General features: G+C 43.2%; 2 protein-coding genes across 4 annotated transcripts in view; one reads left to right on the top strand and one right to left on the bottom strand.

Annotated features, from left to right (window-relative positions):
• Positions 1-1,288: 1,288 nt before the first annotated feature.
• Positions 1,289-24,806, top strand: LOC140714369 (ferroptosis suppressor protein 1-like). Of its 3 annotated transcripts, none has more exons than XM_073025571.1 (9): positions 1,289-1,424; positions 7,479-7,660; positions 12,881-12,996; positions 13,121-13,240; positions 13,353-13,445; positions 18,938-19,046; positions 22,709-22,861; positions 23,413-23,613; positions 24,384-24,806. In XM_073025571.1, the coding sequence occupies exons 2-9, from the start codon at positions 7,486-7,488 to the stop codon at positions 24,536-24,538; spliced, it is 1,122 nt and encodes a 373-aa protein (XP_072881672.1). In that variant the 5' UTR covers positions 1,289-1,424; positions 7,479-7,485; the 3' UTR covers positions 24,539-24,806. The 3 variants fall into 3 exon arrangements, with proteins under 3 accessions (XP_072881672.1, XP_072881674.1, XP_072881673.1); XM_073025572.1 differs by lacking the exon at positions 1,289-1,424 and adding an exon at positions 1,462-1,619; XM_073025573.1 differs by lacking the exon at positions 22,709-22,861.
• The window catches only part of LOC140714370 (very long chain fatty acid elongase 6-like), a 152,447-nt gene continuing 138,573 nt past the window's right edge, over positions 14,095-27,968 (bottom strand). The window contains exon 4 of the mRNA XM_073025575.1: positions 14,095-14,640. Within this exon, the coding sequence (XP_072881676.1) occupies positions 14,330-14,640 (311 nt within the window). The 3' untranslated portion in view covers positions 14,095-14,329. The remainder of the gene's footprint in view (positions 14,641-27,968) is intronic.

Raw genomic sequence — 27,968 nt, 5'->3', positions numbered from 1 at the left:
TAGAGAATTGGTTGGCAGACAGGAAGCAAAGAGTGGGAGTAAACGGGACCTTTTCAGAATGGCAGGCAGTGACTAGTGGGGTACCGCAAGGCTCAGTGCTGGGACCCCAGTTGTTTACAATATATATTAATGATTTAGACGAGGGAATTAAATGCAGCATCTCCAAGTTTGTGGATGACACAAAGCTGGGCGGCGGTGTTAGCTGTGAGGAGGATGCTAAGAGGATGCAGGGTGACTTGGATAGGTTAGGTGAGTGGGCAAATTCATGGCAGATGCAATTTAATGTGGATAAATGTGAGGTTATCCACTTTGGTTGCAAGAACAGGAAAACAGATTATTATCTGAACGGTGGCCGATTAGGAAAAGGGGAGATGCAATGAGACCTGGGTGTCATTGTACACCAGTCATTGAGGGTGGGCATGCAGGTACAGCAGGCGGTGAAAAAGGCAAGTGGTATGTTGGCATTCATAGCAAAAGGATTTGAGTACAGGAGCAGGGAGGTTCTACTGCAGTTGTACAAGGCCTTGGTGAGACCGCACCTAGAGTATTGTGTGCAGTTTTGGTCCTCTAATGTGAGGAAAGACATTCTTGCCATAGAGGGAGTACAGAGAAGGTTCACCAGATTGATTCCTGGGATGGCAGGACTTTCATATGAAGAAAGACTGGATCAACTAGGCTTATACTCACTGGAATTTAGAAGATTGAGGGGGGATCTTATTGAAACGTATAAAATTCTAAAGGGATTGGACAGGCTAGATGCAGGAAGATTGTTTCCAATGTTGGGGAAGTGCAGAACGAGGGGTCACAGATTAAGGATAAAGGGGAAGCCTTTTAGGACCGAGATGAGGAAAAACTTCTTCACACAGAGAGTGGTGAATCTGTGGAATTCTCTGCCACAGAAAACAGTTGAGTCCGGTTCATTGGCTATATTTAAGAGGAAGTTAGATATGGCCCTTGTGGCTAAAGGGATCGGGGGGTATGGAGAGAAAGCAGGTACAGGGTTCTGAGTTGGATGATCAGCCATGATCATACAGAATGGCGGTGCAGGCTCGAGGGGCCGAATGGCCTACTCCTGCACCTATTTTCTATGTTTCTGTAAGGCCAACAGTTAGTCACGATATAGAAGAACTGGGAACAGCTGATCAAAAGGGGGATCCTGCGGGGTAGTCAGGGGTTTTCAAAACACAATACTGCACACAACTCTGGAAGTTGGACTCCAGTAGGCGTATTGCGCCGGGACCCGTCGCCGGGCACGTCTCCCTGCAATTGGACCTTCGGAGATCGCAAAGGGGGCGGGTCACGAGTCTCTCCGCCCTCGTCACCATTATCAGGGACCGTCAGCGGCCGCTTCTCGGCCTGCTCCTGTGGACACGAAGTGCGGGAGCAGTCCCTGCGGGGATTTACCTCCTTCCCTTCTCGGCACGGTAAGCTGTCGGCTTGGGCTGGGAGTTTTGCTGCGTAGCGTCAGGAACTCCCGCGTCGCGTCGCCTACTTCCCTAAGCAAATGGAACATTTACGCGACTTCGCGAATGCAGTTTTAAAGAATCGCTGTTGCATTCGCTAAGTTACCCCAACCAACTCGCAAACGCCACAAAAGTAATTGCCCAGCACGTACCTGTGTAAGTTATGGTATATATAGTCCATGTTAACTCGTGACTGTTATGTTTACGTAGTAATCCACCAGGTTCAGGAGCAGTTATTACCCCTCAACCATCAGGTTCTGAACCAAAGAGGATAACTTCACTCGCCCCGTCACTGAACCGTTTCCATAAACTATGGACTCACTTTCAAGGACTTTTCATCTCATGTTCTCAGTATTTATTGTTAAATTATTATTATTATTTTTATTATTATTATTATATTTTATTTTGTATTTGCATAGTTTATTGTCTTTTACACCCTAGTGGTCCGCCCTGTTGGTACGGTCTTTCATTTATTCTGTTATCTTTCTTGGGTTTACTGAGTATGCCCGCGATAAAACGAATCTCAGGGTTGAATGTGCTGACTTATCAGTTTTGATAATAAATTTGCTTTGAACTTCATGGTATTTATACCCCGTGTGTGTGTAAGGGGAAGGTTTTGTGGTAGTAGAGAGTGGAAATGAATTTGAGTTTTGGATTCAGGTTTCCTATATAAAACTATGATTTAATGGGCTTCATTGAATAGCCATGGTGTGGAGCTTCATGGGTGCTCCTTGTCTGATTGGACTGGAACCCTCCCGGAAACAGTGGTGGAATGGGAAGGTTTTGCTCCAAGTTCTGCTGTTCCCTATGACATTAAAGTCCTGAACCTATAGATGGCTATTTTTGATAAGTAGAAGGGAGAGGGGATCTTTTCTAGGCTCTGTTGTTTACAGTGACTATATGTTGTTTAAACAGCCTGTGAAGGGTATTTTTGTATTTTCATAAGCTAGAGAATCAGGCCCTTTGGCCCATCTAGTCTGTGCCAAACTGTTATTCTGCTTAGTCCAGTTGACCCACACCTCTACCATAGCCCTCCATAACCACTCCCACCCATGTACTTATCCAGATTTCTCTTAAATGTTGCAATCGAGCCACAGTTGCACTGTCAGTTTGTTTCACACTCTTGCCGCCCTCTGAGTGAGGAAGTTTCCAGGGATGGAAAGGTAACGTACTTCATCCGTGCCAACAGTGATACCCATCTATGCAAATCCTATTTGCTGGAATTTGTCCCTTAAATATCTGTGACAAAATGTTTTCTTAAACTTGCATCTGTAAAATTCTGTTTACAGCAGCTGTAGCATTTCCAGCTGCAAAGTCAAAGTAAATCTATTATCAAAGTACATATGTCATGTGGTGTACCACTCAGCCAGGTCTCTAATATACAGTGACAAACAACAACAAATTCAGAGTGGATCAAATTATAAGCGCATTTATTACTTGCAAGGGAAAGTTTCCCTCCCTATGTCAAGGAAGGTATCTTTAATCTTGGAGCTCAAAACAAACCATTTTTATACATTTACAAAGTCCAGTAATTCATCAACTTCATGGCTTTGAGGTTGTTCCATCAAATAATTGCATTCCTTCCTTATCTGCATCCACCATATTTGTCTTCAATCAGTCCGTTTATCTTTTGAGGCTTCTTGCCCTCATGACAGCTGTGATCTGTTTTTCTCTGTTGTCAAAACACACCCTGCCGTAAAGATGCCCCCACTATAAAACACCCTCACACTTCTCATAAGCCTCCATCCAAACCAGCAAAGCACTCTGGAATCACATAGATTCCATTTTGTCACATTACATTTTACAAAAGTTGTAAATTGATAAAGACTTCATGGTTAGACGTATTTCCACAGTCACCACATACTACCTTAATATTCATTTTCTTGTAGGCATTTACAGGAAAATAAAGATACAGTACAATTTATGGAAAATGATATGAAAACAAAGTATCCTCTTTCTTCAACTCTTTACTTTTTCCACCTATCACTTCCCAGCTTTTCACTTCATCCCTCCTCCTCTACCTACCTGGCTTCAATCACCAGGTGCTTGTTTGTATTCCAGTTCTTGCTTGTACTCCTTCCATCCCCCCCTCCTCCACTTTATTCTGGCATCTTTCCCTTCCTTTCCAATCCTGATGAAGGGTTTTCACCTGAAACATTGACTGTTTATTCCTTTCTGTAGATGCTGCCTGACCTGCCAAGTAATTGTGCAAATAAAAAAAAATATATAATACTGAGAACATGAGTTGTAGAGCCCTTGAAAGTGAGTCTGTAAGTTGTGGAATCAGTTCAGAGTTGAGGTGAGTGAAGTTATTAACACCAAAGGGCCTGGTGCAAACATATTGCTGACATCAGTGGAATTCGGTAGATCCGTTCACAGTGTGTGCTATGAGGATGCCTCTAGTCACATTTGCTCTTCCAACAAGTGAGAGTGTGCTGGTTCAGCCCCAAAATGTGAAGCCATGTCAGGATCAAGAAGAAAACAAACTGTTGATCATTCAGCATCCCTGGAGACAAAAAGATGAGCAATATTTCGGGTTGTGAAACCCCGTCTCCCCGGGCATCTCGGGAAATGGTTTGTTAACCCTAGTAGGCAGACTCCCAACTCTGCACTGAAAGACCCACCAGAGGCTTTTTGCCAGGGCTGAAATGGCTAATGTGAGGGGGCATAGTTTTAAGGTGCTTGGAAATAGGTATCAAGGGGATGTCAGGGATAAGTTTTTTTTTTACACAGAGTGGTGGGTGCATGGAATGCACTGCTGGCGGTGGTGATGGAAGTGGATACAATAGGATCATTTAAATGCCCCTTAGATAGGTAGATGGAGCTTAGAAAATCAGAGGGCTATGCACTAGGGAAATTCCAGGCAGATTCTAGAGTTGGTTACATGATCAGCACAACATTGTGGGCTGAAGGGCCTGTAATGTGCTGTAGATTTCTGTTCCATGTTCTCCGGCTGTGTAAGTCGAGGACATATACAACTTTGGTCCTGCCAAATCCATGAGGTTGGGGTGCCTTGCCCACCTAAACCCCAGTTTGTGTGAATGCCGTGTGATTTACTGCCCCCCGGCAAGAAATAACAGATCGTACACTGCATACAGTTTATGAAGAAGTATATTTAAGAATGTTAATGTAAGCAAACAGTTATTAAATTAAAGAAAGAAAAAAAACAAAAAGGGCCCATTACTCTTAAACAGTCAAATGTGCACTGAAGTTGGAGCTGGTCTTGAACTTGTCTGTCACTTGCGCACTGGACACTCAGTCTGTGTGAAAGCACCCACCACCTTCTGAATGTTGCTCGAAATCCATCTCAAACAAACATGCCTCCCTCGGGAGTATTGGTTCTTCCTCTTGAAGCCGTTCACCTGCACAAAGCACCTTGTGCCACAGGGATGGCATCCTCAGCCAGCTTTTCCCCCTGTTCTCTCCCAGCTCCCGCCAACCAAGACCCTCAACCCAGCCTTCTCCAGTACCTTCTCCCAATTCCACCATTCTGATTGGTTGGCAATACATTCCTAAGTTGAATAACGAGCCTCTTATCTTGGCTCAAAGCCAAGCAAGCTGAAAGCAGAACGGTCTGCTCTTGCAGAACTGCTAAAATGAAATACCTACGGCATAGCAGTAAAAAAAACTCAACCAGGATGTTACAGTTGACGCCCTGTATGGTCATTGAAGAGCCATGTGTGAGGGACATGGAGGGGGCCACTGCACAAGATTGGGGGAAAATGTTGCAGAGGGTTGTAAACTCAACCAGCCCTATCATGCAACTACCTCCACACCATCGAGGACACCTTCAAAAGGCAATGCCTCAAAAAGGCAGCATCCATCATTAAAGGCCTTCATGCCCTCGTTAATACCATCAGAGCAGAGGTCCATGAGCCTGAAGCCACGCACTCAATGTTTTAGGAACAGCTTCCCCCTCTCCACTATCAGATTTCTGAACAGACAATAAACCCACTAATATTAACTCACTAATTTTGCTCTCTTTTTGCACTAGTTCATTTTGTGTATTTCTTATTGTAATTTATAGTATATTTTATGCATTGTACTGCTGCCGCAAATTATCAAAACATGACATAGGTATGTCTGTGCTAATAAACGATTCAGATTCTCAGTTATGAATGACCTTTTGCTGATATTCTTCATTGGATGAAGATATTTTTGGCCAGGCCAACATTTAGTATTCATTTGTAGTTGTCCCCTGAACTGAGCAATCTCAAAAGGTAGTTAAGATTCTGATTCTAAGAATCAGTGCTTAGGTGTGGAGTTGTTAGTAAAAGAATCAGGTTTATTGTCACTGACGTGGTGAAATGTGTTGTTTTGTGGCAGCAGTACAGTGCAATACATAAACAGTTATTCTGTTACAGTAAGAATAAATAAGTAGTGCAGGGGTTGGGTCTGTGGACCATTCAGAAATCTGATGGCAGAGGGGAAGAAGCTGTTCCTAAACCATTTGAATATGCTTCTTCAACAGTGTTCCTTCTAAGGTGTATGCACGTGCACTCATCTTTTGCTGCTAGCACATGAAGGAATTTGAACTGTGCCCAAAAGATTGTCACTCTCTACCTTGTTGGCATGTTAAGTATATTTCATGATCATATACTATTTCCAGTTTCTGATCCAGACGGTGTTGACAACGTGGAGTTCGTGATGATATATCTGCAGATTTTAGAACTGGATTACTTGAACTGTTTCTTTTTATTGAATAAATTATTCAGTGCGCAGATGTTGTCACTGGGGGGGAAAATTGCGCAGCACAGGATTTTTGCGCACGCTGGTCATTAGAGGGAACAGTGGTCTTCAGGTTCCTCTATTTCCCCTCTGGTCATAGTAATGAGAAGAGGGCATGTATTGGGTGGTGGGGCTCCTTAATAATGAGCGCTGCCCCCCTTGAGGTACTGCCTTTGAAGATGTCCTCGATGGTGGGGAGGCTTGTGCCTGCGGTGGAGCTGGCTGAGTCTACAACCATCTATATCATCTTTCCTGAGATGCTGGAGTAATCCTGAAGGTTCATGGTCATTGCTAATGATGATAATTTTAACTGAATTTAAACTTGGTAGCTGTGATGATGGGATAGGAAACTGTCTTTAGATCAGTAGTTCAGACCCAGTGTACTCTTGTAACCTTCAGTGATGTATACAATATCTAGGTTATTGTACATCCTGTTTGCATCAGTGGGGCTGAGGTGGAGATGTTGAGAGCTTCAAGTTCCTGGTGTAAACAGCAAGAGCTTTCCATGATCCAACCATGCAAACACCATGGCCAAGAGAGGGCACCAGTGCCTGTACCTCCTCAGAAGATGAAGGAAATTCAGTATGTCCCTCACCATCTTTTATAGATGCGCCGCAGAAAGTAACCCTAGATGAATCACAGCTTGATGTAGTAGTAAGTGCTCTGCCCAAGATTGCAAAGAACTGCCAAGCATATGGACACAGTTCAGAGCATTACAGAAACCAGCCTCGTCTCTGTGGACTTTGTCTACACTTCTTGTCGCCATGGATAACAGCCAGCGTAATCAAAGATGCCACCCATCCTGGACATTCTCACTTCCTCCTCCCTTTGGGCAGATGATACAAAAGCCTGAAAGCACGAACCACCAGGCTCAGAAACCACCACTTCTATCCCTTCATTACAAAGCTATTGAACAGTGCCTTTGTACAATAAGGTGGACTCCTGACCTCACCAGCTGTTTTGATATGGCTTTGCAGCTTTTTGTCTACCTACACTGCACTTTTTTTGGTAATTCTAACACTTTATTCTGCATCCTGTTATTGATATTCCCTTGCACTAACGTGGTGAAATGACCTGTATGGATAGCATGCAAAACAGTACGTTGGTGTGTGTGACAATGATAAACCAATTATCAACTAGTGAAATATTACGTACACCAACTGCATACCTGCCCACCAATCTATTGGAATTGCAGGTCCGAGTCATTTTACGATGCATCTGGTACGTATTTTTTCCCCAACAATTAATACTTCTGAACACATTTGCTGAAACGCTCTCTTCCCCCAGAAACGGCATGGGAGGGGCGGTATCAGTGGACGAGACGGTCCACGTCGTGGTGGTCGGTGGCGGTTTTGGAGGGATTGCGGCAGGAAACCAGCTGAAGTCGTACAAGATTCCGTTCACGTTGATTGACGTAAAAGATGCCTTCCACCACAATCCCGGCGCCCTCCGCGCGTCGGTGGAAAGTGGTGAGTTAACAGAAGGAAGGTTTGTGATTCTGAACTCTTGAGTGTTTCTCCCCTCTTGTTCCTCCCCAAGTAGTGAACCAGCAAGGATATAGATTCTCTTACTGCCTGCTGATGCACAAGCCTTACCTTTTTTTTAATAAAAAGCAAAAGGTAATCAGACGAGAGCCTTGCTGCACTAAGCTGTACTTAATGGAGGAGCATTACTCATCTTAAGAGGGTATATTGATGCAGTGTGTGAAATTGCCAATTAAACCAGATGAAATGCAGCACATGACAAGCCACACCAGACAATGACTTTGCCTATTAACTGCGTTTCTTATTCATTGTAATTAGTTCAAACAACTCATATGTAACTTTAACTCTTTTATGAGTTTCACAACCTTCAAAGCTTCTTTTATAAGGGGAGACACCTTTATAACTTTTGGGGTTTATGGGAAAAGTAGGTAATAAAAGGAAGGAATTACTTTGACCTGACTTAGAATTGGGAATTCTAGATTTAATTATTTTATCTATTTGGAAAGCATCATTCTTTGTTGCATAGGTTTTGTCATAATTATGAAACAGTTGCACATATTACAGTGCGAATCATATAAAGTTCAAAAAAATTCAAATGCAGGCTTCATTACAACCTCTGGGGGTTGATAGTTTCCATTTAAATAAGTTATGGGAGTGACTTTAATTCACAGTATCATCTTTAATCGCTTGCAATCTAAAAGGCTTTTAGGGTAATTTGGCTTTCATTTGAAAGAGAAATACTAAGGGTTATCTCCCAATTCTCCACACCACACTCCAGTCCAGCTGGTGGTGGTAATCCACTTTGAAGTTGGACTGCCTTAAAGTCAAAAGAAGAGGAACAAAGCTCAAGTCAATTCATTTACCAACTGATGCACCATCAGTAACTCACTCTGAGACGTAAGAAGCGAGGTATCGGCTTTTATTGACTGGAAGAATGAACAACACTACATCCTGGAGAATGAGGCCGGGCATCATCTTTATACAGATGATACAATCTTTATACAATCGCCTTTATACAGGGGTCTGTGGGAGGAGCCACAGGAGCAGCCCAGACAGGTATATGTAGTTCATCACACCAACCACTCCAGATGAGCCTGGCCAGAGTTCAAATTGGTAAGTTCCTCTCCGAGTCGTAGATTGGGTTGTCTGTAGTTGTTGGTCTCCAGGCTTATTGTGGTCGATCACTTCACAAGGAACCTTTTGATATATTTATTTATAAACTTTTCAGACTTCGCTTTTAAGATCATAAGACAGACCAGCAGAATTAGGCCATTCAGCCCATCGAGTCTGCTCCACCATTTGATATTCTCTCTCCACCCCATTTTCCTGCCTTCTCCCCATAACCTTTAACATGCTTAATAAAGAACCTATCAACCTCTAAATATACCTTTTATAGCATAATCAGAAGAGTTTAGCACCACACTGATCACTTTGCACTAAAATAGACATTTTTGTTCTAAACATGTTCTTGTAGACATTTGTTAATAACTAATTTTCTTCTGAATGCTGCTTATACGATGCAATGTGCTGTACTTGCTGCTGCAAGTAAGTTTTTCTGTTATATCTGTGCATCCATGAACTTGTGCAGAAAACAAACTCAACTTTGACAATTATGTAGCCCAATTTCAAGTCCTTGTCCATAATTATACACATACAGTACTTGTTTAATGGCATTCAAATGCTTGATTGTCATAATCACCTTGGCCACCTAGTAATCACTACATTCCACGATGCACAGTATCTCACAATTGCGTCCTTCTCAAGAGCAAGAACAGTGCAGAAGAAAAAGAACACTCATATTGGAAATTTACTACAGCTACATCCTCACGTGGGCACTGATGGGGTTGAGAGGATTGGGGTGGCACGGTAACATAGTGGTTGGCAGAACGTTTTGACAGTACCTGCAACCCAGGTTCAATTTTCACTGCTGTCTATAAGGGATTTGTACGTTTCCCCTGTCACTATGTAGGTTTCCTCCGTGTGCTCCAGCTTCCTCCCACAGTCCAAAGACGTACCGGTTGATCTTTGTAAATTGTCCTGTGATTAAGCTAGGATTAAGTAAAGGGATTGCTGGGCTGCATGTTTCAAAGGGCCTACTCTGCGCTGTATCTCAGTCAAGGCTGATTTAATATTTATTGAATGGTGGAGCAGACGCGTTGATGAAGCATTCTGCCCTTCATTTATCAGCACCTTTGTCTTATGGTCTTTAATGAAACTGAATTTTTCACAGATGAGCAAAATACAGATGGCAGCAGGAAGTATACGGCTGAATTCCCAGCCTGACATAAAATGGCTGTTGCAACATTTGAGTCAACTAAAGTGCATTTTCATTCTCATAATTTTAAGTACTGTACTCACTGGAGTTTCAAAAAAAATGAGGGTGGTATCTTTAAAACCTATCAAATATTGAGAGGCCTAGATATAGTGGAGGTGGAGAGGATGTTTCCTATAGTGGGGGAGTCTAGGACCAGAGGGCACAGCCTCAAAATACAAGGACAGAGATAAGGAGGAATTTCTTTTGCCAGAGGGTGGTGAACCTGTGGAATTTGTTGCCATGAATGGCTGTGGAGGCCAAGTCTTTGGGTATATTTAAAACAGAGTGTTACGTGCCCCGTAACTGGGTGTCTTACCTGCAAAGATAGGAGTATCCGTTGGAGTCTGGTGATAATATTTTCAACAATATTTATTAGCAAAAATATACAAAATAATATCAATGCGAGTATACAGAGAATATACGTTAGCAATACTAAACCTAAAAGTGCGGGTATAATAATAATCACTAATGAAACCAGCTCTATCGTTGTCTAGAGGATAATGAATTGTCAGATGGAAATATAAAGTTCAGTTCATGCAGGCTGCAGTAGTTGTTTGTCAATGTGTTGCAATTGTTGGAGAGAGAGAGAAAACGTGTGAACAGTAACAGCGATTATCTTGCCAACCTTCCTTTCCGATTTTGATCCGTCGATGCGTTGTTGTTGTGGCCATTCACGTATGACCCCTCCGTCCTTTAGCTAGACCGTTCTTCCGTGGTGGACTCGTCACCCAGGCAAGGGTGGACACACACAAGCCCCCACCGGTCTCGCTACAAAACACTGAGTTAAAATTTACCGACCCTTCGTTCGGTCTCCGATCTCCCACCCTGTCTCGTGGGGGTTCTGATGCTCACTAGCGTTTCTCCTGGTGCATCTGAGGGGTGTTACCCCAGACCTCACTTTTATCCCCACTCACGGGTCTCAGGTGTCAATCAGGTTGGGATGATGTAACCCATCAAACCAGCCCACTCTGGTTGCCCCCTGAGGGGTTTCAATGAATAGAACAGTACCAAGTAAACAATCCTTCTCCAAAAGACAAAAGCAGTAAATCAATGGCTTTTGTCAGTAGGAGACGTTCCACCTTGTATATCTCTGAGCTGTGTCTCTCTCTCATTAACTTTCATGAGCTGTTATCAATAACAACTGCCCTGGCAGATGTCCTTTGTCTCTCTTACTTCCTTGATAACAGCATCAAAGTAGTAGCGATTTGCAATTCTCCAAAAGGGGGGGGGGGGGCATAGGCGACTCTGCACCCTTCTGCCCATCAGAGTTGTTCATCCTTCGTAACAAGAGGTTGATAGGTTTTTGATGAGTAAGGTTACCATGTGAAGGGAGAAGGTGAATAATGAATCACGTATGATAGAATGGTGGAGTAGACACAATGGGCTGAATACCCTAATTATGCTCCTATGTTTTATGTTCTAATCAAATGTGAGCATGACCCCACTTCACATCATCCCTTAAGCTTAATTAAAACCATATTGCTCTTGATGTTTTTCAATTCTCCCCTCAGTCATCTACATTATCTCTATTTTATCAGGTCTACAAGGGGTGACAGAGATGGACTCTGAAGAGCTAATGTGCACTTTCTCACCCCCCCCCCCTCACTGGGAAGAGCTTTAGGACAGTTGTTAGCTCAGTGAAGTTGCTTTTCACTCTATAGTTCTATTATAGTGTCATTAGGAAATGTGATTATGTTCTCCACAATACTATTACAAATATTATGCTGCAAATAATTAGCTGCAAGGAATCTGCTTGACTAATTGTAATCTATTACTTAAATTAGTATAGATAACAAACTTGATGCCCATTTTCAATGTGAGCAGTGTTTTAATCATTTGTGTTGCATGCTTATGCTCCAATTCTAAAGATAAGGTAGAGTCTTGAATTAAGACCTTTGTTGAACTGGTGGGTTGTATCAGTCTTCCACCCTGCTAGACAAGCAAATCAGCAGTTTGCAATACTAGACAGAGACAAGACCTCAACCTTGTTACTTGATACTATTAGTGTTCAAAGAGCGATTGATCACAGACTGCAAATATAACCTCTGAGAAGACATTTTTAGTTTTATGAAGGTTCCCATCCTGCTGACTGAAGACATTTGTCATCTAAACCATTATCCTATTCTATGTTGTGTACTCGGTGAAACAAAAAAAACCTGACTTGAGGAGGAGTGGGCATGTGCTGCTGTCTACATCAATGATGCTGAGGTAGAGGGTTGAGAGCTTCAAGATCCAAGGAATGAACATCACTAAATGCCTGTCATCCAACCACATTGATACCATGGCCAAGAAAGCCCACCAATGCCTCTACTTCCTCAAGAAGCTCGAAATTTGGCCTGTTCCATTAACCCTTACCAATTTTTGCTACTGCACAATGAAATGCATCCTATCTGGATGCTAATGGTTGGTAATGCAACAGCTCAGGACATCATAGAAATCATCCTCTACTCAATGGACATTTCAATAAAGCAGTCAGCATGCCAGCCCATCCACCCCAGAGCCCTCTTCCATCAGGTGGAGATACAAAGGGCTGAAAGTACATACCACCAGGCTCAAGGACAGCTCCTACTCCACTCTTAATAAGACTATTAAATAGTTCCCTGATATGATAAGATGGACTTTTGACCTCACAATCTACCTTATTATGACCTAGCACCTTAATGTTTACCTGCACTTTCTCTGTAACTGTTGTACCTTATTCTGCAATATTATTGTTTTACCTTGTTCTGCGCCAATGCATCATGTAATCAATTGATTGGTACAAACAGTATGCAAAACCAGCTTTTCAATGTATCTTGATAAAAGTGTCAATAATAAACCAATTATAATCAAGATACTTAGAAACACGTACAATAATAATCGCTTTAGTTTCACTTTTTTCTCCTTGTTAGGATTTGCGAAGAAAACATTTATTTCATTCAAAGAGACATTTGGAGAGAACTTCAAGCAAGGTTGTGTCATCAATATTGATTTGGAAAATCAAGAAGTAATTTTGGAGAGTAGGGAGGTAGGCACTCTTGTGTTCATTTGTGTTGACTCCATCTTTGGATGTGCAAGCTTAGGTACCTAAATGCTGTGAGACACTTAAACTTTTTCAATATGCAGTTCTAACGGGCCTTTCTGTTTTGAAGGCTGTGCAGTTTTCACACCTTATTTTGGGCACCGGAAGCTCTGGCCCCTTCCCTGGAAAATTCAGTGACCCAGTTCCAATGGAAGAAGCCATCCAGATGTATGAAGATTTTGTGGCAAAGGTAATACCGTGTTAAAGGTAAAACTGTGAAATGATGGTTTGTCCAACAGGAAGTTATAATTCTGTAGTTGTGGTTATGTAATGAGCATCATGAACTTTCTGTATTTTCACAGATTCGGACAGCTCCACGAATCGCTGTAGTCGGAGGTGGGTCAGCTGGTGTGGAAATGGCAGCAGAACTCAAAACTGATTATCCTGACAAAGAGGTATGTAGTAATGTTGTCGGTCTTAACGTAAGACTGGGGAGCATGGATGGGCAGACCAGTGATGCTGCCTCACAGTACCAGGGACATGGGTTCAATTTGTTTTCTGTTACCTCATGTACCAAGACACAGCGAAAAGCTTGTTTTGCATGTTGTTCATACAGATTAATCCATTACACAATGCATTGAGGTAGACCAAGGAAAAACAATTGCAGAATGTAGTACTGTGTTACAGAGTAAGTGCAGGTAGGCAATAAGGTGCCAGATTATAATAACGTAATGTGATGGAAAGGATCCATCTTATTATACTTGGCACCGTTCAATAGTCATAACAGTGGGGTAGAAGCTGATTTCAATTTCAGATGAAAGTTTTGTCACATATACTTAAAACCGTACAGTGAGCTATCACTTGCATTAACAACCAATCCACCCAAAGTTGTGCTGGGAGCAGCTCTCGAGTGGCGTCACACATTCTGGTGCGAAACTGTCCTTGAACCTGTGGTTCATGTTATGTTTTGTAACTTCAAAAACTTTTTGGAAGAAAAACATGAGCCCAGGATGTGCGCGTTTTAGTTTTCATTTTTACTTTTAGTCAGGTATGCATTTGTGATATGGTGGCAAAATGACATCTGCCATTCACATTCTTTTACCAATAACCTGTAATGAATTATGTAAGCAACAAAGAATGCTTAGTCAAAAACATATTTACAATATTCAATATTACTGAAATATTAAATACACTACACTCCTTAGCTGTAAATTCCAACTCAATATAGAATGCAACTCAATTCAAATATGTAACACATTGCTCTCTAGTAATCTGTCTCTACATACACAATGTAATATATAATACAACTATTATATAGACATCCACAGCATAGTAAATTTTAAATTGTCCTATTTGCTGTGGAGGTCTTCTGATGCCTGTCATAACAAGGAGGGTCTTTCTCCTTGGCAGGTGAAACAACCTCGGGCTCTGGGGCCTCCTCCATGGTAGTTGTATGAGTTGACTTGGAACTGCAGGAAGTGTTTCTAACAGCTCTAGATACCTTTTTTCTGGACACGTTGGCACCCGGAATAATACATGACAAACTGCTCAGTCTGCTGATCCATCCCAGGCCATCAGAGTTAGAATCAGGTTTATTATCACCGGCATGTGTCGTGAAATTTGTTAACTTAGCAGCAGCAGTTCGATGGGCTACATAATATAGAAGGGGAAAATAATAATAATAAATAAATTATAGTATATTGAATAGATTAAAAATCATGCAAAAAAACAGAATTAATACATATTAATAAAGTGAGGTAGTGTTCAAGGTTTCAATGTCCATTTAGGAATCAGATGGTAGAGGGGAAGAAGCTGTTGCTGAATCACTGAGTGTGTGCCTTCAGGCTTCTGTACCTCCTACCTGATAGTAACAGTGAGAAAAGGGCATGCCCTGGGTGCTGGAGGTCCTTAATAACAGACGCTGCCTTTCTCAGACACCGCTCCCTAAAGATGTCCTGGGTACTTGGTAGGCTAGAACCCAAGATGGAGCTGACTAAATTTACAACCCTCTGCAACTTCTTACAGTCCTGTGCAGTAGCCCCTCTATACCAGACAGTGATGCAGCCTGTCAGAATGCTCTCCACGGTACATCTATAGAAGTTTTTGAGTGTATTTCTGACATACCACATCTCTTCAAACTCCTAATGAAGTATAGTTGCTGTCTTGGCTTCTTTATAACTGCATCAATATGTTGGGGATCAGGTTAGATCCATCAAGATCTTGACACCCAAGAACTTGAAACTGCTCACTTTCTCCACTTCTGGTCCCTCAAGGATTGGTATGTGTTCCTTAATCTTGCCCTTCCTGAAGTCCACAATCAGCTCTTTCGTCTTACTGACATTGTGCCAGGTTGTTGCTGTGACACCACTCCACTAGTTGGCATATCTCACTCCTGTACGGCCTCTCGTCACCATCTGAGGTTCTATCAACAGTGGCTGTATCATCAGCAAATTTATAGATGGTATTTGAGCTATGCCTATCCACACAGTTATGGGTATAAAGAGTAGAGCAGTGGGTTAAGTACACACACCTGAGGTGCAACAGTGTTGATCCTCAGTGAGGAGGAGATGTTATCTCCAATCCATACAGATTGTGGTCTTCCAGTTAGGAAGTCAAGGATCCAATTGCAGAAGTACAGAGGCCCAGGTTCTGCAACTTCTCAATCAGGACTGTGGGAATGATGGTATCAAATGCTGAGCTATAGTCGATGAACAGCATCCTGATATCGGTGTTTGTGCTGTCCAGGTGGTCTAAAGCCATGTGAAGAAGCATTGAGATTGCATCTGCCGTTGACCTATTGTGGTGATGGGCAAATTGCAATGGGTCCAGGTCCTTGCTGAGGCAGGAGTTCAGTCTAGTCATGACCAACCTCTCAAAGCATTTCATCACTGTCGATGTGAGTGCTACTGGGTGATGGTCATTAAGGCAGTTCACATTATTCTTCTCGGGCACTGGTATAATTGTTGCCTTTTTGAAGCAAATGGGAACTTCTGCCCATAACACTGAATACTCCAGACAAACCTTCAAGCCAGCTCTTTAATTTTGACCACGCCTAGATGATAAGCATTTAACTCTGCCAACACTGTAGCTCTCAGCTTGGATGGTGCAACAATTCTCAATCCCCACAAAAGGCAACGATCATCAAGGGCAAGTTCATCCCGGCACTGGTAAAAATGGGGAAACTGGAGTTTCTGTTGCACTTCCTGCCATTTTTAGTTGCCATGTAGACCTAAGAAAGTGCAGTGGGGATATTTTCTGGTTTCCCTTTGGATCATCTCTGCCATAACAGGGAGACTTTTAATTTGCATTAGAGAGAATACGTTAAGAGGAGTGTCGTCTTCTGTAAACTTTTCAGTTATTTCCTTGTCCAAGAGTGAACAGAACAATCCCATCAGTATGTCCATGATTAGTTGTCCTCTTGAATTCAATCCTGTAATTGTGTCCTCCAAGCAATGGAGCCCATCTTGGCATTCGTGCTGGTGCTGTTAGTGGAACCCCCTTCTATGGACTGAAAATGGGCACCAGTGGTTGATGATCAGTAATGAGGGCAAGCTCTCTCCCGTACAGGTACTGGTTCAAACGTTTTACACCGCAAGCCATACTCGAGGCTTCTGTGTTAATCTGTGTGGAATTGTTCTCTGCAGCGGTAAGGGAAACTGATGCAGTGACTATGGGGCATTCACGTCTATTGCCTATAACATCTGACCTGACTGTGCCTATGCCATAAGGTGCGGCGTCACAGGCAAACTTCACTGGACAATATGGATCATTGAAATTGTGATTGCAGAGTCTGACGTCACTAGTTTCTTTACCTTTGTGAAAGCCACTTCACATTGCTTTGTCCATTGCCATTTCTTCCTGATCTGCAGTAATGAGTTCAAGGGGTGGAGCACCGTAGCCAGGTTTGGTAGGAACCTGTTCTAGTCATTGATGTCCTTTGGCCTTGGGAGTATCCACCACTGCTTGAATTTTCTAAGCACACTTGTGCTTCTAATCCTTGTGCTTCAGTGTGACCACAGTAAACAACGCTTGGTTTAAAGAATTGCATCATGCTCTGTGCCCATAATCTTCTAATCTCACTGTTGTGAGATTTTGGAAATGTTCTTTATCATCTTTACCAGAAGGTATTGATCTACTTTCAGTACTGGCTTGATGGTGACCGTAAAATCACCACAGATCCTGACAGACCCATTCTTGTTGGCTTCTGGGGCCAGGGGCTTGTGGAACGAATTCTTTCAACCTCCGAGCGATCCAGCTCACTGGCTGCTCATGGATGGTATAAGGAACTGGCTGGGCTTTGTAAAACTTGGGTGTGGTATTTTCATTTAATACTATTTTGGCCTTCATGTGTTTTTACTGATGTCTTCCTTGAACACTGCCGTGGCATCATCCGGTACCTTTCTTAATTTGCTTTCAGTTGACTCTGCTGAATCTCAAGGCTACCCAGTCCTGTTACTCTCATTATCAGATTTTTCATCAACAGCATGCTGATTAGTGCCCTTTTTTGAAACTTCTGCTCGACTTTTATCTTTTTCTCTTCCCTGTGCAGTCCATTTATTTTTGGTTGCCTGACATGCTCTTTGCATGTGTCCTACTTTAAGGCATTTTCTGCCCATTGCACCTTGAAAACTGCATTGATGTGTATGCGAGGCCCTGTCACATTGGTAACAAAATTTGTTTGACCAGGCAGGTTTCTGTTTGGACGGTGCAGTTTTGGTCATACTCACTTTCATTCAAGACTGCAACTCGCTTGTGTCTTGTCCGCTGTTTCCATTAGTACACCGATTTCAGCTGCTCTTTTAAACGTAAGCGGTGCTTCAGGTAGGAGCGGTTTTTGGATTCTGCCTTGATGCAATCTCGCATTGCATCATTAAACCCTATTACTGAACTTGCACAATGTTTGGGCACTCTGTTCAAATCTGGCACTGAAGTTGAAATGGACTTGTGTTTCACTTATGAAATCTAAAGTGCTCTGCAGTCAACAATATTTTGGTTCAAAATGGTCCTGTATTACTTTCACAATATCAGCAAAGCTCATTTTGGGTGGGTTGGGTAGAGTGGTCAAACTTCTCAGCAAACTACTGCTTTTCACCTAGTGCACTCAGCAAAACTGGCACTCCCTTTTCATTGGCTGTTTCATTTGCTTCCAAATACTGCTCAATTCACTCAGTATATGAAATCCAGTTATCTCTTGTGCAATCAAATGTGGCATGCTTTTTAAAATAAATAAATTTCTTCCCGTTTAAGAACCTGTGAATTTCGTCCTTTTAGTGTTTTTTTAAAATTTGGCCACCCTTTCCGAAGGGGGTGTGGTTGGGGAAACATGCTGTGTTTTTTTTTAAAACTCTTAACATCTCTTTGTACCTCATCAGGTAAGTAGTCATCTCGGGTTGTTTTAAAACTAGTCATCTCCTATGTTTTGTATCTCCAAAAACTAATCAAAAGGAAATCAATGGGAACCCGGGATACGAGTGCCTTAGTTTCAATTTTGCTTTTAGTGAGGCGCACACTTATGACACGGTGAAATGACATGTCCATTCACGTACTTTTCCAAATAACCCATAATAAATTGTGTAAACAACAAAGGATGCATAATCAAACAAGTATTACAACATTACTCAAATATTAATGAAATATTAAATCCACAACAGTACATGCCTTCAGGTTCTGTATCTTCTGCCCAGTGGGGGAGGGTGGGGGGGAGAGTATGCCCAGGGTGGGTAGGGTCCTTGACAATGCTGGCTGCTTTACTGGGACGGGGAGAAGTATAGACATGTCGACAGGTGCCATCTTGTATCACGTTCACTTGGTACAGAAGCGGAGATGGAACAAGCATAGATCAGGCATGAACATATTGTAAGATTGAGAAGTCTTGTGGCCTACTCCTGCTCCTGTATCCTCATGTTCTTCCATGACCCTAACTGCTTTTTTTTGCATTTTTCTATAGGTGACTTTGATTCATTCCAAGATTCCTCTGGCTGATGTTCAGCTCTTGCCAAGTGTGAGGCAAGGGTTGAAAGATATCCTCTTGAAGAAAGGAGTTCAGCTTCAGTTAGGTATGTTGGCTGAAGTCTTGGTAATAACATAATGGAAGGGCAAGGCTTTCTCACAGCTCCTTCGAAAATGGCCATTGACTTTACATTGGGGGGGGTTGATTTTTACTGTAATCATTGCACTTTCAGGCCATTGCGTTAGGGCGGTACTGTAATAGATAGATAGATAGATACTTTATTCATCCCCATGGGGAAATTCAACTTTTTTCCAATGTCCCATACACTTGTTGTAGCAAAACTAATTACATACAATACTTAACTCAGTAAAAAATATGATATGCATCTAAATCACTATCTCAAAAAGCATTAATAATAGCTTTTAAAAAGTTCTTAAGTCCTGGCGGTAGAATTGTAAAGCCTAATGGCATTGGGGAGTATTGACCTCTTCATCCTGTCTGAGGAGCATTGCATCGATAGTAACCTGTCGCTGAAACTGCTTCTCTGTCTCTGGATGGTGCTATGTAGAGGATGTTCAGAGTTATCCATAATTGACCGTAGCCTACTCAGCGCCCTTCGCTCAGCTACCGATGTTAAACTCTCCAGTACTTTGCCCACGACAGAGCCCGCCTTCCTTACCAGCTTATTAAGACGTGAGGCGTCCCTCTTCTTAATGCTTCCTCCCCAACACGCCACCACAAAGAAGAGGGCGCTCTCCACAACTGACCTATAGAACATCTTCAGCATCTCACTACAGACATTGAATGACGCCAACCTTCTTAGGAAGTACAGTCGACTCTGTGCCTTCCTGCACAAGGCATCTGTGTTGGCAGTCCAGTCTAGCTTCTCGTCTAACTGTACTAACTGACCAGATGTCAGTGTTCAATTCCCATTGTATCTGTAAGGAGTTCATGTTTTCTACATAACTGCATGGATTTCCTGTGGGTGACCATGGTCCCTCCCACATCACATAGATGTGTGGGTTAGGCTTTGTAAGGTGTGGGTATGCCATCTTGGTGTTGGAAGCATGGCAACAGTTGCTGGCTGCCTCTCCCCCTCCCCCTGCACGTTGGGCACCGATGCAAAACAATGCATTTTGCTGGACGTTTCAATGTACATGTGACAAATTAAGCTCAGCTTTTCTAATGATCTTTAAAAATATTTCAGTGGTTTGATAAATGTTACGCCATGGGCTTGTCTTTGTGATCTTTCAGCCATGCGCACACATGTCTCTGGTAACCGGGATGGAATGTAATTGCACTGATTTTCAGCATTGAGTCATCTCACACCAAACATTCAGTCAATATTTACACATGTGGAAGAGGGGAAGAAGCTGTTCCTAAACTGTTGACTGTCTTCAAGTTCCTGTGCCTCCACTCTCTCTCAGGAATAATGAGAACAGGGCATGTCCTTGGTGGTGGGGTCCTTAATGATGGATGCTGCCTTTCTGAGGCATCTCCTCTTGAAAAGGTCCTCATTCCTGGGAGGCTGGTGCCCATGATGGAGCTGGCTGAGTTTGCAACCCTCTGCAGCTTTTTCTAATCCTGTGCCTTGGTACCTCATACCAGATGGTGATTCAACCAGTCAGAATGCTCTCCATAGAAATTTGCTAGAGTTCTTGGTGACATACCAAATCGCTTTAAACTCCTAATGAACATACCCTTTTTAAGGTTAATATTTGCCAGATATCAACTAAGCTGGAGAGGACATGGACTTTCTCTCCATGCACCTGCCCCTGATTCAACTCCCTCATTTCTCAAACCTCCCAACACAGCCCCTTCTCTCCAAACCTGAGTGACACCAACCATGTTTGCCTTCAGACACGGGTCCATACACACCCTGCTACACACACCCCCCCCCCCCCCCCCCCCCCCAAGACCAGATCTCACTCCTGGACTTGCCTCCCACCTTTCTCTATTCTCTCCATACTAGTGTAGAGTCGGATAGTGTATTGATGTCCGCTGGTGCCACTGATGCCTTGAAATAGCCGTGTGGGTGGTTTCTTCCTCAGTTGGATGTGTCTCCCCGGTTAGATGAATTTGTAGCCTATCGTAAACATGAAGGAGGTTCTCAGCCCGAAATATCGACTGTTTATTCATTTCTATAAAAGCTGCCTGATCTACTGAGTTTCTCCATCATTCCGTGTGTGTTGCTTTGGACTTCCAGCATCTGCAGAATCCCTTGTGTTTATGAAGGGTCTTTCTTGGCCCAAAACATTGACTGTATTCCTCTGCATAGAAGCAGCCTGGCCTGCTGATTTCTCGAGCATTCCCTGTGTGTGTAACTCTGAATTTGTCACCCTCCTTTTTCCCCCTCCCAGGCCCCCTCGATTCAGTCCTCATTGCAACTTAACCCTTGTATCTTGCCTGGATTTTCTGAGGATAGGTTATCATATTTAACACATCTTACAATATAATAGTCTTCTCAACTCAAAAAGTCTGCATTCTTACCGCTCACTTTCCCCCACATTTCACTGTCCCATGATTCTCCTAACACCTCACTACACTGTGCAGCACGGTAGTGGTCAGCACAACACTTTACAGCACCAGCGACCTGAGTTCAATTCCTGCCGCTGTCTGTAAGGAGTTTGCATGTTCTCCCTGTGACTGCATGGGTTTCCCAGCAACCCCTACAAGCCCGATTGACCTCCTAACTAATCACAGGACAATTTACAACGAACACTTAACCTACCCAGTGTGTCTTTGGATTGCTGGAGGAAACCAGAGCACCTGGAAAAATGTGTAGGGGAGGACGTGCAGCGATTCCTTGCAGGTGGTGCCGGAATTGAACTCCGAAGTCTGGAACGCCCCGATCTGTAATGGCGTTGCACTCACTGCTATGCTGCCGTGACGTGGGAGGTAACCAGTGCAGAAGCCCAGGTAGTTTCAACGAAAACCTGCAGACTCCACACGGTGTAGGAGGTTGGGATCGAACCCAGATTTCTGGACCTGTGCAGTAGCAGCATTGTCCCTTTGGTCCATGGTGTCACCCAGTCCTGATCCTCCTGTGGCTCTTGCTTCTGAGCACTCAGTCACGGCATTGTACAGCACAGAAACATGCCCTTCTGACCACGGAGTCTATACCGAGCATCAAACACCCACCTCCCCCTCACCCGATCTCCCCTAGCACTTGCCAGCTTTACTTCACCTCTTCTCCCTCTCCTGCTTATTCTGGCTTCTGACCCCAACTTTCCCCATCCTGATGAAGGGATTGGATCCAAAATGTAGAGTGTTTGTTTACTTATTGAGATGCAGCATGGAAAAGAACCTTGTGGTCCTTCGAGCCGTGCTGCCCAGCAATCCCCTGATTTAATCCTAGCCTAATCATGGAACAGTTTACAGTGACCAACCAGTACGTCTTTGGACTGTGGGAGGAAACCAGAGCATCTGGAGGAAACCCATGCACTCACGAGGAGAACGTGCAAACTTCTCACAGACAGCAGCAGGAGATGAACCGGGGCGCTAGTACTGTAAAGTGTTGTGCTAACCACCACAGTACCATGCTACCCAATTCCCCTTCATAGATATTGCCTGTCTTGCTGAGTTTGTCCAGGATTTTGTGTGTTGGATAGAGTATCTTTGGAATGTGGAAGGAAATGGGAGCACCCTACGAATCCTACGTGGTCATAGGAGAAGATGCAAATTCCATACATCCTTGAAATTTGGACTTGAATTATTTTGCATTGAGAAGCAAATAAACTTTTTTTTTGTACTGTTGTTTTCCAATAGGACAGAAAGTCACTAACCTGCACGATCTCGTAGTGAATGAAGTGCAGTCTGACATGAAAATATTGACTGACAAGGGTGAGGAAATCACAGTGGACATGGTCATCTGTTGTACAGGAATAAGGGTCAACTCTTCAGCATACTCAAAGGCTTTTAGTAAGTGTAATTATTCCTTATTCTGGTATACCATACCCTTGCTTTTCCTTGCTCCCTAGTTCATAGCCACAGCTATGTTAAAGAAGAATCAAATATTTTCTCTAAATAGTCAAAGAATTATGGAGCACAACAGCACAGAAGTAGTCCACTTGGCCCATTCTAGTCTGTGCTAAGTTATAATACTGCCTAATCCTCCATGGACCATAGCCCACCATACCCCTATTGTACATGTACTTGTAGAATGCCCACAGCTTGCTAACCCTAATCCATATGTTTTTGGAATATGGGAGGAAACTGGAGCATCTGGAGGAAACTCAGTCACGGGGAGAACGTAAGAACTGCTTGCAGATGGCGGTGGGAATTGAACTCTGCTGACTGGTGTTGTAAAGCGTTGTACTAATTGTGCCACATTTAACCAGTAAACGCAGAATGTGATTGGATGGATGTTTGCCACAGCGTTCGGTGAGTTTGAATTGGGAGTTATCTCTGCCGTTTGAAGTGGTTGCAGCTGGAGTGTGTGATTTTTACTCTTTATCTTTTTTTTTCTACAGGCGATCAGCTTGCTGAGGACAGTGCCTTGCATGTCAACAAGCATCTGCAAGTCAGTGGGATGGAAAACGTTTATGCGATAGGTGATTGTGCCGATGTCAAAGAGCCGAAAATGGCCTATCATGCGGGACTACACGCAGCCGTGGCTGTGGATAACATTGTCCGGAGCCTGACAAAAAAGCCCCTGAAAACTTACCAACCAGGTAAGTCTGCAGACAGCTTTAGCAAATTACTTCAAATATTACCGAGGGAAAGGGATTCTGATACATTGGAGTGTCATTGAACTAAAGATGCCCGTGTGTATTGGATCAGCGCTCTGTGTCCCTTACAAAGTAAGTACCTAATCTTACCTTGCCACTACGATAAATGCTGAAGAGAAGCAAATGCCACCCTTTTGCTTTTTTTACATCTTTATACAATTGAATGGAAGCTCCTATTAAAGGTTTGGACTACATGTGTTTGGGGGGAAATTGGTCAAATTAACCCATTATTTTTAAGTCACTCTTCAGTTCAATAAAAGCCAAAGAAGTCTTGAAAAAATTGATAGCATTTATGTTCATAGGTACAGCTGTATGCTTAGTGGCCACTTTATTAGGTACCTCCTACACCTTGTATGTTCATTGTCTCTGCTGCTGTAGCCCATTCACTTCAAGATTCAATGTGTTCAGAGATGCTTTTCTGCACACCACTGTTGTAATGTGTGGTTATTTGACTTGCTGTCATCAAATTTGGAGTATTGTGCATGGTTTTAGTCACTTGCCTCCAAAAAGTATGTCAATAAGATTGGAAAAAGTGCAGAGAAAATTTACAAGGATGTTCCCAGGATGTGAGGACCTGAGTTTTTGGGAGAGGTTGAATAGAGTCATAGAGAAGTACATCACAGAAACTGGCCCATCCCACAAGGAGATGGAGACTGAAGTTGTTCATGGTATTATGGGACCCTTTCACCTCTCTGGTATCTCTTCACCCCTAGGTCCCCTCACCATGCTCTTATCCATGGGACGCAATGATGGGATCGGTCAGATTGTTGGATTCCAAGTTGGGAAGCTTGTTGTCGTGCCGGCTAAAAGCAAGGATATGCTGGTTTGGAAAAGCTGGAAAGAGATGGGTCAGACAGCACCTCCCTGAGCCCCGAGTTCCAGCCTGCTGCCTTATGCTGGTTCTTCAGTGGATGAACTAGGAAAGATGGTAACTGCCATAGGTGTTTACAACACAATAACTGACACAAAAACCATCCCAACAGCTGGCTTTGTATGTCGGTAAAAAGCCAACCCCCATCTTGCTCATCGTGTCAAAGTTACTTTAAAATATTAACCAATAAATGGAATTTTGAAAGACTTTTGCTAAATAATGGTATAAACTATTAATAAACTAAAACTATTAATTTTTTTCAAAACAGGATGTCAGCTGTGAGTTGGTTACTCAATGTTTCCATGCAGAATAGGCCATTTGGAGAATTGAGTCTCTTCAGACACAAACCTGCTTTGTAAATGACTTGTTGCATGATGAATAAATATCAAACGTGTATCCATGTGTTAAATATAGGGTCTATTCGGGGATTGTAATGTGTTTCCTTGTGGATAGAAGAAAAATATCAACCTCTATTGCAAGACACAAGGCCTTGCAGATGCTGGAATCCGGAGCAATAAACAAACTGCTGGAGGGACTCGGCATCTGTGAGGGGAGGGAGGAAGAAATTGCCCTAATTCAACCTTTGGGGGGAGTGGCAGGGTCGATGTTTTTGCTGCTCCTTGAAGGTGGGGGGGGGGGGGGGGAGGGATCTGGTGTTTCCGTTATTCATTCTTCAGGCTTTTTTTTCTGTTTGTGGATGTCTGTGAAGAGTAAGAATTTCAGATTGTATACTATACACGTTTCTCTGGTACTAAATGGAACCATTGAACCTTGCACCGGGCAGTTTTTATTTTAAGCCAGCAGAAAATCCCATATTTGCAGTTGTTCACAAATTCCACCTCCTAATAGTCAACACTGGTTGTCATAGCTAGGGCAGTTGGTGTGGATAAGGTCCCACTACCTACTAAATGCTCCCCTTGGCTTGTGTCTCCAAGTCCATCTCCTGCCCTTAATGTGTGGCTCGGCTACTAAGTCCACTGGAATAGTTTCTACTGACAGGAGCCGGGGGGGGGGAGGGGGGGAGTGGGCAGGTAGTTCACCAGCACCTTAAAACGATTTGCTGCAAGCAGATGGGGCTTGTCAGCTGTGCATTTAGAGAAGGAAAACTCTGATGTGAAAACTCCACTGCCTTGTGCCTATACCCATGCATTGGGAAGGCATCAGGAGTAAACTTAGAGGGAAAATCTTTAGCTGGAGTACCCAAAGCAGTCCTACATTGAGTTCAATGCTGACTGGCAAATCCTATGGTGCCAAACTGTATTGGTCTCTAACACTCCTTTGGATTCATCAGCTGTGTGGAGGGAGGGGGAGCATACTGGATAAGCAACAACTTGCTCCCTATATTGTACTGCCCTGACTTACATACTGGCACTACACCAACAACGTAGACAGTTAGGATGCAACATTCATGGTCTACTGACTGATAGATAGATAGATAGATAGATACTTTATTCATCCCCAAGGGGAAATTCAATGTTCCTCCAGTATGATATCACATAAACACAAGACAGACCAAGACTAACTGACCAAAAAAACCACATAATTATAACATACAGTTACAACAGTGCAAAGCAATACCATAATTTGATAAGAGCAGACCATGGGCACGGTAAAAAAAAGTCTCAAAGTCCCAGATAGCCCATCATCTCACGCAGATGGCGTGATGGAGGACCTCACAATAGTTAACACATTTTACTTGTATAGACTCGGCCAGGAATAACCACAAGGGCATTCCAATTAAAGACCTTGTCAAAACTGGGGTAATTTCCAGATTTACCAGTAGAGGGCAACAGTGATCAGAATAAATCTGATAAAAACACAAAATGCTGACAGAACTCAGCAGGCCAGACAGCATCTATGGGAGCAGGTAGTGACGACGCTTTGGGGCGAAACCCTTCATCAGGAGTGAAGTAACGTGGGATGGTCGAGGGGGGATAAGAAGTGGGGGCAAGGGATGAAGTAGAGAGCTGGGAAGTGATAGGCAGAAGGGAAATGGGTTAGGGGGAAGGTGGAGAATTATGGGAATAAAAGAGAAAGAAAGGTAGGTCTGGGGGGAGATTATAGTGAGGGGAGGAAAAAGAGAGAGAAAGAGAACCAGACTAAAATTATAGATAGGGATGGGGTAAGGGGAGAGCAGGGGTATTAACGGAGCTCTGTGAGTTGAATGTTCTTGCTGGCAGGTGGGAGGCTACCTAGGCAGGAGATAAGGTATTGCTCCATCGACCTGCGTGTGGCCTCATCTTGACGGTAGAATAAATCTGACTATGTTTTAAATACTGTACCCTCAACATCAAACACTTCAGTGTTCTTACTGGGAGCCTACGTATTATGAGCAGGAATAGGCCACCTCAGTTCTGCCTTCCCATTGATAACCTATTGGCCCCTCTTATGAAAAATCAATCACTGCCTCAGATATTCAACAATTCAATTCCCACCACCCTTTTGAGGAATCAGAATAAGGTTTAATATCACCAGCCTATGTCATGAAATTTGTTGTCTTTGGGGCAGTAGTACAATACAATACATAATAGAGAAAAAACTGAATTACAATAAGGGGTTCAATATCCACTCAGAAATCCGAAGGCAGAGGGGAAGAAACTGTTACGGAATAGTTGAGTGTGCCTTCAAGTTTCTGTACCTCCTTCTTGATGGTAGCAGTGAGAACTGAGTATGTTCTTGGTGATGGGGGTCCTTAATGATGAATGCTGTCTTTTTGAGGCATTGCTTCTTGAAGATGTCCTGGATACTATGGAGGCTGGTGCCCATGATGGAGCTGACTAATTTTACAACTCTCTGCTGCTTATTTCAATCCTGCGCAGTAGCCCCACCCCACCCCCATACCAGACAGTGATGCAGCCAATCAGAAGGTTCTCCATGGTACATCAGTAGAAATTGAGTGTCTTTGGTGACAAACCAAATCTCCTCAAACTCCTAATGAAATATAGCTGCTGTTGTGCCTTCTTTGTAGCTGCATTGGTATGTTGGGCCCAGGATAGATCTCACAGATATTCACAACCAGGAACTTAAAATTGCTTACTCTTTCCACTTCTGATCCCTTTTTGAGGACTGGTGTGTGTTCCCTCGTCTTACCCTTTCTGAAGTCCACAGTCAGTTCTTCGGTCCCACTAAGGTTGAGTGAAAGGTTGTTGCGTGACACCACTCAACCAGCTGATATATCTTGCTCCTGTACGCCCTCATCACCATCTGAAATTCTGCCAACAATAGTCATCAGCAAATTTATAGAAGACATTTGAGCTGTGCCTAGCCACACAGTCATTGGTGTAGAGAGAGTAGAGCAGTGGGCTAAGCACACATCCCTGAGGTGCACAGTGTTGATTGTCAGTGACATGAAGATGTTATTTCTGCTCCACACAGATTGTGGTCTTCCAGAAAACCTGTTCCAAAGACACACATTTTGCCTCATCTA

Source organism: Hemitrygon akajei, chromosome 21 (assembly GCF_048418815.1).
Source record: "Hemitrygon akajei chromosome 21, sHemAka1.3, whole genome shotgun sequence".
Classification (NCBI taxonomy): Eukaryota; Metazoa; Chordata; class Chondrichthyes; order Myliobatiformes; family Dasyatidae; genus Hemitrygon; species Hemitrygon akajei.
The sequence above is the reverse complement of the archived record's forward strand: the minus strand, read 5'-3'. Positions and strand labels throughout refer to the sequence as shown.